A 12372-nucleotide genomic window follows, 5' to 3' on the forward strand; every position below is an offset into this window, starting at 1 on the left:
GGAGGTGAGCCAAAAAGGATCTTGCTGTGATCTATGTCATGGAGTGTTCTATGTTTTCCTCTAAGAGTTTTATAGGGTCTGGCTTTACATATAGGTCTTTAATCCATTTTGAGTTTATTTTGGTGTATGGTGTTAGGGAGTGTTCTAATTTCATTCTTTTACATGTAGCTGTCCAGTTCTCCCAGCATCACTTATTGAAGAGGCTGTCTTTTCTCCATTGTATATTCTTGCCTCCTTTATCAAAGATAAGGTGACCATATGTGTGTGGGTTTATCTCTGGGCTTTCTATCCTGTTCCATTGATCTATATTTCTGTTTTTGTGCCAGTACCGTATGGTCTTGATTACTGTAGCTTTGTAGTATAGTCTGAAGTCAGGGAACCTGATTCCTCCAGCTCCATTTTTCTTTCTCAATATTGCTTTGGCTTTTGTGTTTCCATACAAATTGTGAAACTTTTTGTTCTATTTCTGTAGAAAATGCCATTGGTAGTTTGATAGGGATTGCATTGAATCTGTAGATTGCTTTGGGTAGTATAGTCATTTTCACAATGTTGAATTTTCCAATCCAAGAACATGGTATATCTCTCCATCTGTGTGTATCATGTTCAATTTCTTTCATCAGTGTCTTATAGTTTTCTGCATACAGGTCTTTTGTCTCCTTAGGTAGATTTATTCCTAGGTATTTTATTCTTTTTGTTGCAATAATAAATGGGAGTGTTTCCATAGTTTCTCTTTCAGATTTTTCAAGATTAGTGTATAGGAATGCAAGAGATTTTTGTGCATTAATTTTGTATCCTGCTACTTTACCAAATTCATTGATTAGCTCTAGTAGTTTTCTGGTAGCATCTTTAGGATTCCCTATGTATAGTATCATGTCATCTACAAACAGTGACAGTTTTACTTCTTCTTTTCTGATTTGGATTCCTTTTATTTCTTTTTCTTCTCTGATTTTTGTGGCTAAAACTTCCAAAACTATGCTGAATAATAGTGGTGAGAGTGGGCAAGCTTGTCTCGTTCCGGATCTTAGAGGAAATGGTTTCAGTATTTCACCATTGTGAACGATGTTGGCTGTGGGTTTGTCATATATGGCCTTTGTTATGTTGAGGTAAGTTCCCTCTATGCCTACTTTCTGGAGGTTTTTTTTTTATCATAAATGGGTGTTGAATTTTGTCAAAAGCTTTTTGTGCATCTATTGAGATGATCATATGGGTTTTCCCCTTCAGTTTTTTAATATGGTGTATTACATTGATTGATTTGCATATATTGAAGAATCCTTGCATTCCTGGGATAAACCCCACTTGATCATGGCATATGATCCTTTTAATGTGTTCTTGGATTCTGTTTGCTAGTATTTTGTTGAGGATTTTTGCATCTATGTTCATCAGTGATATTGGCCTGTAGTTTTCTTTTTTTGTGGCATCTTTGTCTGGTTTTGGTATCAGGGTGATGGTGGCCTTGTAGAATGAGTTTGTGAGTGTTCCTCCCTCTGCTATATTTTGGAAGCGTTTGAGAAGAACAGGTTCTCTAAATGTTTGATAGAATTCGCCTGTGAAGCCATCTCGTCCTGGACTTCTGTTTGTTGGAAGATTTTTAATCACAGTTTCAATTTCAGTGCTTATGATTGGTCTGTTTATATTTTCTATTTCTTCCTGGTTCAGTCTCGGAAGGTTTTGCTTTTTTAAGAATTTGTCCATTTCTTCCAGGTTGTCCATTTTATTGGCATATAGTTGCTTGTAGTAATCTCTCATGATCCTTTTTATTTCTAAAGTTTCAGTTGTTACTTTTCCTTTTTCATTTCTAATTCTGTTGATTTGAGTCTTCTCCTTTTTTTTCTTGATGAGTCTGGCTAATGGTTTATCAATTTTGTTTTTCTCCTCAAAGAACCAGCTTTTAGTTTTATTGATCTTTGCTCTTTTCCTTCATTTCTTTTTCATTTATTTCTGATCTGATCTTTATGATTTCTTTCCTTCTGCTAACTGGGTTTTTTTTTGTGCTCATGTGTTTTTGACTAATGTGTTCTTTCTGTATTTTATCAATCTTTGTAAGTGGCTTTAAATCCTTTTGGATCTGAAAGTAGGTTTTGTAATGAAAAACTTTTAAGAGATAAGTAAGTAAACAACATCCAAAAATGAATGCATTAAAGGTTCATGATCATAAGAAAATTTAAATTACATAATATTCTTATGGGTTTTGACTGTCTGCAATGAATTCGCCATTTTCAGTTTCTCCAGCAAATCCCATAGTTTTCAAAGGGCCCATATTTTGTTGTTCCCCACATTAGCTTCTTCCATTGGCTGTTTTTTAAAATACTTTATAGTTTGGAATTCCAGGTTCAGATGCTATTTAGAGGTAGGTGACTATCTCAAACACCTCTTCCCTCTCTTCTTTGTCTAATCTTTATTGACCTTGGTCTCCCAGATACATGTCCTGACTCAGGAGGAGAGAAACAAGTGGTTAATGCATGGTAGGCAGAGGAAGATGATGAAAGCAAGATAGATCTGCAAGATGGGAGAAGGAAGTATTGCCCTTATGTACAGCTGCTTGATCATTATAAATTTCACCCTTGATAATAGTAGCACCCAGCTCTGGAACACACAGGGGTTTCACACTTTCTTATGAATAAACTCCCCGATCCTCAGGTAGACAATTGAGATTTTTGAAATATGGCCTATGGATTCTTCTTCTTGGTCTCTGCTCTCACTTTCATGCTTTGTCCCCATTGTTCCCTCTGTTGGACGTGCCCTTTCTCCATTTTGGCCACTCCACTTCTTATCTGTCACTTCAGGCCAAGGGGGTAGAGATTTCCCTAGTTGTTTTCTCTTACATCCCAGTTTTGGAGTTAACATGTTCCCCTCAGCATTCCTTCTAAAATATTTTGTCTTTATCTCCAGTTTAGCACTTAGCATATTTCAGCATGTTTATTTCCAGAATTCTAGGTATTTGTGTTTGTGTGCATGTCATTTCCTTTCTTATGTCCTTAGAAAGTTGATGGCAGGGGCTGCTCTATATTCATCTTGGTGTTGCTCTGCCTTCACAGAACCCAATGTGATGATTCACACATAAGAGGCATTAAATGATATTTATTAAATGAAAGAGTAAAGAGAAGAATACATGGAAGGAGGGTCAGATGACGCCAAAAAGGAGGAGCAAGAGAACACCATTACTATCAGCCAAGGGAGTGTGGGTGAGAGTATCATGGGTGAGATTAACTGAGGAATTGCAGTTCAGTCGTGAACAAGATGTTGACACTAAGAGAAAGTGGAATTAAGGTATGTGTGAAACTTTGAAGAGACAGCTATTTGCTTAGATATTTGGTCACACCCTCTTCTCCTCCTGTTCACTCCTCCCATCAACTTATTCATAAATCAATGGTCATATGCTTTGCTTTATTTGAATTTAATACTTGGGAAATCCATGAGAAATAATGTCTTACTATAATGTAAAGTAGTGCTCTTATCTGTGAGAAAGCTAAGAGGACAAATATATGTCCTGGGTAACCATCACAATAAAGAATTTAGGAGAATGATCTACTGACTGGTCTCTGTAACTTGTTTCTCTTCATTTCCATTACCCCTCCCAGGGTATCTCTAGATTTTTCACCCATTCCTGATGGTGTTTGAGGATGAGATGGGGAGAATGCAGCTTCTAAATTCCTTGTTTTATTTGCATACCTCCCACCTACTTAATAATATACACTTAGCACACATAATGTCCTTCCATGTGTAAAATCTTCTCTGCCTCCCACCCCCAGGAACAGATGCCTCCAGCATCCAGTCACTTTATTTGCCATGGTGCTCATCACACTGAACTGTGAGAGTGTGCTCATCACACATTAGCCTGTATGAAGGTACAGATATTGTTTTAAATCATTAAATCTGACCCAGCATCAGAGTGTCTGGCTCATATGGGCTCATTAAAGAGTTGTTGAGTGAATATATACAAGCATGAAGGAATGAATAATATAGTAAAATAATCACTTCTCTTTAGCTTGCTTGAAATTACTTGGCTTCTCTTACCTTTGGGTTTTTACTTTTTGAGAATTGTCAAGGACTTTGGGATGTTATGACTCTCTTAAGTAACAGGCAAAAATGTAATTGTATGAAGATTTAATGATATAATATCATTGCCAGCTGGTTTTAGCACTCAGGGAATTTAATAGAAAATTTGTAACATTGTCTTTAATTTGTTTAAATATTTATGAACATCACTTTTGAGAAAACATATCTGGGGTTATTGTTTTATAGAATTCATTTTGGTGTGGTTTCAATGGTTTGGTAGTTCAACCTGTTTTAATAAATTCTGCTAGAACTATCTGTAAATTCTCTGGAATCTGAGTGGGTGTCTTTTTGGATCTCATTTCTGCTTGTCCCACCTTCCAGGGCCCCAGATTAAATCGGTGTGTCTGCCACAAGGATCTTGGGACATTCAGACCAGCAGTCCTCATCAGAGCTCATCATCTTCTGATATGGAGTCTAGATAATCTGTGTCAACATATAGGAGAAATCCAGAGAACAAACTGTCTGCCCAACCTGGGTCCGAGAAGAGGCCATTCTGGTCAGTGAAGAAGATCTCCAGCCAGACTTCATCTTCTGGCTGCAGATAGATGACTGTGGACCCTGAAGCCACGTCATGGTTTCCTGTGTTGGCGTCAAAGGTCTTTATCCGGTACTGCCCATTGTGTACTAGCCCAATTGCCAGATGCTTATTTGCCAATGTGATATCATAAGAAAAGTAATAGATTCCTGGGAAAGCACAGATGAACTTCCCTGTTGCAGGGTTGTAGTGCTCTCCTTCATTGAAGAGGACCTTGTTAAATATAATTGGTAATCTTTCTTCTGGGTAGCTTGTTGTGATGCCAACAGAAAAGGCAGATTTGAGCACGATGCTTCCACATCTACAAACACCAGGCAGCCCTGGGTCCCCTTGCTCTCCTCTGTCTCCCTTTGGTCCAGGAGGCCCAACAGGACCTACTTCTCCTTTTTCTCCCTCAGGTCCCATGGGTCCTTTCTTCCCAGTCTCTCCTTGGTCCCCTTTCTCTCCAGCAAGGCCCAGTGGTCCAGTCTTACCTCTCAAACCTTCAAAAAGAGTTTATAGTTTAATTAACAGTTTCTGTAAATATAGAGTCACAAACAACATGCCCACATACCCTAAATTGTTTTTCTCAGTCAACTTTCAACAGTATACTACTACATAATTAATATTTAAATAAATCACTGATGCACTAAAATGGAAATAGAAAAATTTCATCAAAATGTCAAGAAAATTTTCCTGAATATATAAGAAATCATTTAAAACCTGATTAATTTAAAATAAGTAACCATCATTTTGATGACAGATTACCTGCTGCTAAATTAGACACATATAGATAGTTATCTCTATAGGAGGAATTGAAGGAGCATGATATTATTCCCCAGAGTGAGGTCATGGGGGAAGACAGAACAAGATGAATCTTTAGGGCTACTTAGTCTTATGCACCATTCTACTTCTATCAGGATTATTAATATTGGGCAGAAAGTTTTGTTTGGGTTTGGAAAAACCCGAACGAACTTTTTGGCCAACCCAATAAAAAGTTAAAGTGAGATTAGCTCATATTTATTGAACATTTACAATGTATCAGGGTCAATGCTTTAGGTGCATGCATTATCTTCTTTAAGCCCTGCACAACTTTATGAACTAAGAATTATTATTACTTCCGCTGTAGATGAGAAAACTGAGCCATGGAGAAATTAGTTTGCTCAAGGAAACAGAGCTAGGGAGTGATGGAGCTGTGATCTGAACTCATGCCTGCCTGACTCTGGCATCTGAACATCTGGGGCAGTGGCCAGAGTGTCATTTGTAAAGTGCACCACAGTAGGGGCTCTTCAATATGTCATGATAACCAAACAACAGTGACTGCCACCACTGTGCAGGAGTTCATTTTTGAAGGAGAAAACTGAATCCCAGAAGGGTGAAGAAACTTGCTTCAGTAGCAAGACTAGGACTGGAATCCAAGTCTTAGCCTAATGATGTTTCTCCTTCATCAAAATGCCTCTTACTTTTGGGGCTGAAATAAAAAACCTTTAATTCTTTTTGGCTCTACAGCTAAATGGTTGTATTATTTTAGGCAAGTCCTTTACTTTCTCTGGGTCTCCATATTTGTAGAAAATACATAAGGGCTGTGAAAGGATTTCAACAAATTCAAAATCATCATACTGGAATATTTTCTGTTTGTTCAGATATTTATATCTACAGGTCAACCATAGGCTAAATGTAGAGAAATTGTGACCATGGGTTGAAAGTGATAAGCAAAATCTATTTAATTTTTAAACCTTATATGTAATAACAGTGACTTAAAAGCATAAAATATGTCATTCAATTTTATGGCCAAATCCATTCCATAAATATTGTCTTGAAAAGTATCCAAATGATTGGTAATTTGTAATGCACTTTTGTAGTCAGGGAAAGCATATTGTTGTTATATTGTGTACTTTTACTCTTAACTATGTATTTGTTCTCAGGAACTTTTATTAAGCTAAACCTTTTATCTTGATAGTGCTTTGATATCATTTATTTGAATATTACACATACATCAATGTATGAATTTGATCATTTTTCAGTTATTTGGCAAATTTAGCAATGAAGTGTTCTGGATAATATAAGTTTCAGGAGAATTAAAGCTTTACCCTTAAAACATCAAGTATTTTGTTTCAGTAATTTTAGAAAGAGGTTGTGTAATAATTTATGATGCATAGAAAATGCTAATAATGAATGTAACCCGTTTTTGGTGACTAGGATCAGCATTGTTACTGGTCATAGGACCATCCTCCAGCTCTAGATGACTTTTGTTATTAAGTCGAAATTCCACTAGCCCCAGCCAAAACAAACTGGTATTTATTTCTGGAAATAAGGACATAATAGTCTAATCTTTCAGTGTTTGTTTCTTTTTGGTAGAAATGAAATATGAATACTATTTTACTATTAAATTAACTTTTGAATCAAGGACTACAACTTATACATTATTATTTTATTTTCAATAGGAGCTAACTTTTGCTGTCTTCACCAGTGACTGATGTATCAATAAAAAAACATTTTGGCATCAGTAACAATTTCTGCCATTAAATTTCATTATGCACTGAAATTTCTTTGCCTGTATAACTTTGGGCAAGTCACTTATTGTCTTAGTTTCAAATGCCCCATTTGTACTATGAAGAAATTGGATCTAAGTTCACTCTAAAGCCATTGGGAAAGTAGTAAACAGTGACTCAGTAGACTTGACAAGCCCTAATTCAGCCATGGATTAGTTAGGTGACTGTGAAGAAGGGGCTTTACCTCTCTGACTTTAGTTTCCCAGTTCTTGAAATGAAGGTGTTGGACTAGATTGCTTGAGGTTTCATCCTCTTGAAAATTCTTTGAGACCAAACCGTAAATACTAAGATGCAATTTTACAATGCTAGCCGTGAAAAGATCTTTATAATCTCAACACTTGGATCTCTATAGCTATTTAATATTTTGAACTGCTGAGAGTTAGATAATCAGGGACTAGTGGTAATAATTTACAGTAATTCTTTCTGTTTGCATGAAGGATTTACCCTTGTGATAAAAGCCAATTAATGAAGAATGGAATGAAGGGATAAATCATTCCGCCTCCCTATTCAGTCAGACATATGCTGGGTAAAGAGGAGAATTATGGAGTGTTAGTCTATGCTTAGATACTGAAGCTTAGAGAGAAAGAATTTCTTCTTAGTTCTCCACAAAACAAGCTTACAAGGATTTTTTTCTTCAGTGCCATTTTTTTCCATCCATCCATCCATCCATCATATATGTATGTGTGCATGCATACATTTATCTAAACCATCTAATACTGATTGGTCATCCACTACATGCCAGGCACTGTTCCAAGGGCTGAATGCCATTGACATGAATGACACCTGTCCTACCCTCAAGTTAGCTGTTATGACATATTATGTTGTGATCTGCAAATATGGGCCATAGCTAATTTAATGAATATCCAAAGCCATATAATGAAGTAGAATAATCTGTTCATGAGGTGGTTCTAGTGTTATTTGAAGATATTTATATGGATGTGCATTCGCATTAAATTAAATTTTAAAAATATGCGACCACAATAATTGCTATAGACCCATGAGGGAGACAGATATTTTTACAGAGAATTGATAATTCAGTATAATAAACTCTGTATTTGTAATTTAGAGGAGGGAAGTTGGAGAAGACATATACTTGACCTTGCCAGGGGGTTGAGGTGGATGTGGTAGGGATGAATGAGAAGACATATATGGTATTAAAGGGGAAACAGGAAGCAGAAGCTTCCAACCAAGTTGTGTCCAGTTCCAGCCACATTAAAAGCTAATTCTCAAAGCCACAGGACTCTGTTCTTATTGTTTGTAAATGAGGTGTGCTTCTCTTCATTGACCACAAAGGCATTCTTACCTTTCTTAGCTGTTGTATATCCTTACTTGTGTATATGTATCAATATATATTGGATTTAAATAACTAAGATTGGGAAAGTCTTTTTTACTTTTGAATCTCAATTTTGTCATTTGTAACATTATTATTATTATTGATTATAATTTTAGCTAATAAGGTTATGGCTGAAATTAAGTACTAAATGTAAAATTGCTGACACACAGTAAGTTCTTAATTAATGGTGATGATGGTGATGATGATGATGATGATAGTGACATATTGTAATCATGTGTTTCCATATTGGCCTCCCCCACCCAAATGTTTGCTTATCAAGTCAGGGACAATGTCTTGTTCATGTTTGCATTCCCTAGAACAGTGTTCTCAACTGGGGGCAATTAAACACTGCCCACCAAGGGAAAGTTGGCAATGCCATAAGACATTTTGGTTGTCACAATTGGTGGGAGATGTCACTGACATCAAATGGGATGCTGCTAAATGTCATTCAATGCACCAGATAGCCATCCCACAGTTAATAATTATTTGGACCCAAATATCATCAGTGTGCAGGTTGAGAAACACTGGTTTAGAACAATACTGGAGAGCAAGAGGTGCACAAAAATATTTGTTGAATGAAAAATGCATGAATGGATGGATGAATGAATGGATTGATGAATATGGGGGATAGCTGATCTCATATATGGTTAAAATTGTAGCAGTTACAAACATTCAATTTGCTCTGAATACGTATCCATATACATATCTTTAAATAACACTAGAACTACCTCATGAAATGGATAGCTCATTTCTAGGTTATTATATGGCTTTGGATATTCACAAACTTAGCTGAGACTAATTGCAGATCACAGTGTAATAAATAATAACAGCAAACATTTACGGAAGGCTTACTACATGGCACTTATTCTATTGAGTACTTTGCATGTATTATCTTCCTTAATTTCACAATGACACTACCCCCAACTTACAAATAAGGAAACCGAGGCTCAAAGAGGTTTTCTTCTCAAGGATGCTGTTAGTAATTGAAGATGTCATGTCTTTCTGACTCCAGTGAATGTTTCTGTGACTCCTACATTATTGCTTCTAGACACAATAAACTAAAAGGGCCAGTAATATCTAACTATGATCCTGGTGTTATTATTATAGGATTTCAAACGTATTCATGATCATGATACAGCAGTAAGAGTGTTCATATGTGCTACCAAATAGAGCCTTTGAAAGATGAAATGTAAGCTCCAAATGAAAAGTTCTTTATCTGATGTTGAAAATTTACCTAAAGATACTTTATCTAGTGTTGATTAAGGGTCATAGATTCAGTAGCTTCTTATTTGCCAAATATTTTCTGCGTGATAAATTCAGCAATGAATTGGTATCTAATCTTCTGAATATATATTATGATATTGTTTCATATAATACCAGTAAATCACGTGCAATGACTAGATAGAGATGTATTTCTTAGATCTACTGACTTTTTCTTCCTGTCTTTTGTTCCACATTTTACACTCAGAAACTTGTTTTCAAAGATTGATTCCATCCAAATTTTCCTCTTTTAGGGTTAACACAGCCTTACTAGAGTTTCAATTCAGTTTACTTTGAAGGATTGCAGAATCTGGCAAGCTTCATGGGCCAACTTATTTGTGAGGAAAAAAGTGAAAATTACTGAAAGAGTAGGACACAATTGTGTTGCTGTAAAGAGCAATACGACATCTATATTTCAGCTGCTACAGGACAGGTGGGAGAGTGTTGAACTAGGAAAGGTAGGCTATACAGTATTATTGTCATTTCCTTTGTGACAAGTAAGCCTTTTGTGTCTTTGTTAAGGATATGAGTGCAGAGCAGGATGACCCCTGTGCTTTTGGCTCCTAGTTCCTGCCTCTCCTTCATCTCTCTGTCTCCTCCCCATCCATCTGTCTGTCTATCCATCCATGCTGTCTCACATGCAGCCATTGCCTGCTGGCTGTACCAGCCCAGAGGTCACGGACATCAGATGTTCTAGATGACTCCAGCTCTGCCAGTCACTAGACATGCACTTCCATCTTCAGCAATTCATTTAATCATGCTACCGCTCTGTGTTCTCATGTATAAAACGTGATCACGTCCCCTTGAAAGAGTTGTCATTACGATGCAATGAGAATGCAGGTAGAGGGTTTAGAGCAGTATCTGAAGCATAGTGAGGACTCAGTAAATTGTTACGATTAATGAAGGTGAAGTTGAGAAGGGATTTAAAGGGCAAGTCTCATTAGAAAAAGCAACAAAACAAGGGAGTGATTTTCAGGTGGGGGTGACAGAGGATTTTTTTTATGGAACTTCATTCATTACCTGCAGCCCCCTTTTCACCTTTCTCTCCTTTCCTGCCGTCTCTACCATCTCGTCCTGGAAGGCCGATCCGACCATGGGGCCCAGGGGAACCATTTGCTCCAGGGGGGCCTGGAGGTCCAGGTAAGCCAGGAATGCTACAGATATATCTTGGGGAGTAGCTGTCTCCTTTGAACTGATTACCCCGAGGTTGTCCACTCGCACAAATGGCAAAACTTGTAACATAGAGCAAGACAAACATCTTTGGCTCTGGAAGAGAAACACACGGACATAAATGCACCCTCTTAGGTGGGGTTTTTGGCATAACTGAACATGAGAATGGACATTTGCAAAAATTCACCCCAGGGCTCACCTCTCCATGTGTGTCTAAATACCCTGTTTGCCCTAATAATTCCATTGAAAATTATTAGCACTTTATTGATAGAGAGTTCTCAGTGCCCCACACAAGGGTTGGTGGAGATGAAGTCAGTGAAGATTTAAAAGAATTCCAGAATAAATCACTTTGTTGCATTTGCATTTTCTTTTCTGCAGGAATCAATGGTGGACTTTGAAAAACAATGTTTTGCTTTTGCAAAAGTACACATTTTTAAAAGGAAAATTAGAGATGCAAATGAATAAGATAAACATTAAAGTTATTCTCACCACTCACAGATAATTACTCTTTACATTTTGACGTATACATCCTTCTGGTGTTTTCTTTCTATGCTATGAAGAAAAGTGATGTTATGACATTCCTGCAAGTCTTTAACTTTTTTTCACTTAACAATATATCGTGAGCATCTTTCCATGTAAAAAATTATTCATAACATTAAAAAATTGTTGCATTTGCCTCTACTATCCTTTATGTACAACATTCCCCATTATAGACATTTGCTTCCAGTTTTCTGCTAGTATAAACACCATGATAGATAGACATCTTTATATCTAATCTTGGCATGCTTCCACAGTCGTTTTCTTAGAATTTATAGGCTTTTTAAAGCAAGAGAAAGGAAGTGACATTTTCAGGAAAATCATGTTTTTCATTTGATAATCATGTGTAATGCCAATTAGTGTTAATTGGAGTACTGTGCATGTCCTGAGTGGAGTTGTCTCAAACTTTAATTTAAAATCTGCAGGATATAATGCCCTACTGTCCCATTAAGCTGTTAGCACTGGGGCTCAATTAAAGAGCTGAGTGAAATTAAATCACACATGTTGCCACATGGTCTGAGTGAAGCAGGCAACAGATCTCTTCAGCTCTGATCTAATGGGATTTGGTTTTTCCCTCCACAAAGCCTGGCCACTGAGGATGATGGATCATTTATTAGCATCATATTTGGCATATAGGCTGAGAGGTGTGTAGTGTAGGCTTGGGACACTTGATTTTCTAGGCTAATGTCTTAGAGCTATCAGCATCTTGGGTGGGAGTATACATGTGACTCTGGGGTGGTATAAATGAGCAGTTATTGCATGGTTGGACCTATGCTTTAATAAGAAATCTGTGGAAACAACCTAAAAGTCTATCGACAGATGAATGGATAAAAAATATGTGGTATATATATATATGCATACACACACACACATACACAGTGAAATATTAGCCATAAAAAAGAATGAAATAATGCCATTTGCAGCAACATGGATGGACCTAGAGATTATCA

At 36.9% G+C, this 12372-nt stretch overlaps 1 protein-coding gene across 7 annotated transcripts in view; it reads right to left on the bottom strand.

Moving 5' to 3' along the window:
- Positions 1–3058: 3058 nt before the first annotated feature.
- Positions 3059–12372, bottom strand: part of C1QTNF7 (C1q and TNF related 7) — a 125544-nt gene continuing 116230 nt past the window's right edge. For all 7 annotated transcript variants that reach the window (XM_060148493.1, XM_060148488.1, XM_060148490.1 and 4 more), the window contains 2 exons: positions 10736–10981; positions 3059–5073 (listed from right to left, as the gene is read on the bottom strand). In XM_060148493.1, coding sequence (XP_060004476.1) covers positions 4442–5073; positions 10736–10973 — 870 coding nt within the window. In that variant the 5' untranslated portion in view covers positions 10974–10981 and the 3' untranslated portion in view covers positions 3059–4441. The remainder of the gene's footprint in view (positions 5074–10735; positions 10982–12372) is intronic.

This window comes from Lagenorhynchus albirostris, chromosome 4 (genome assembly GCF_949774975.1).
Source record: "Lagenorhynchus albirostris chromosome 4, mLagAlb1.1, whole genome shotgun sequence".
NCBI classification, from domain to species: Eukaryota; Metazoa; Chordata; class Mammalia; order Artiodactyla; family Delphinidae; genus Lagenorhynchus; species Lagenorhynchus albirostris.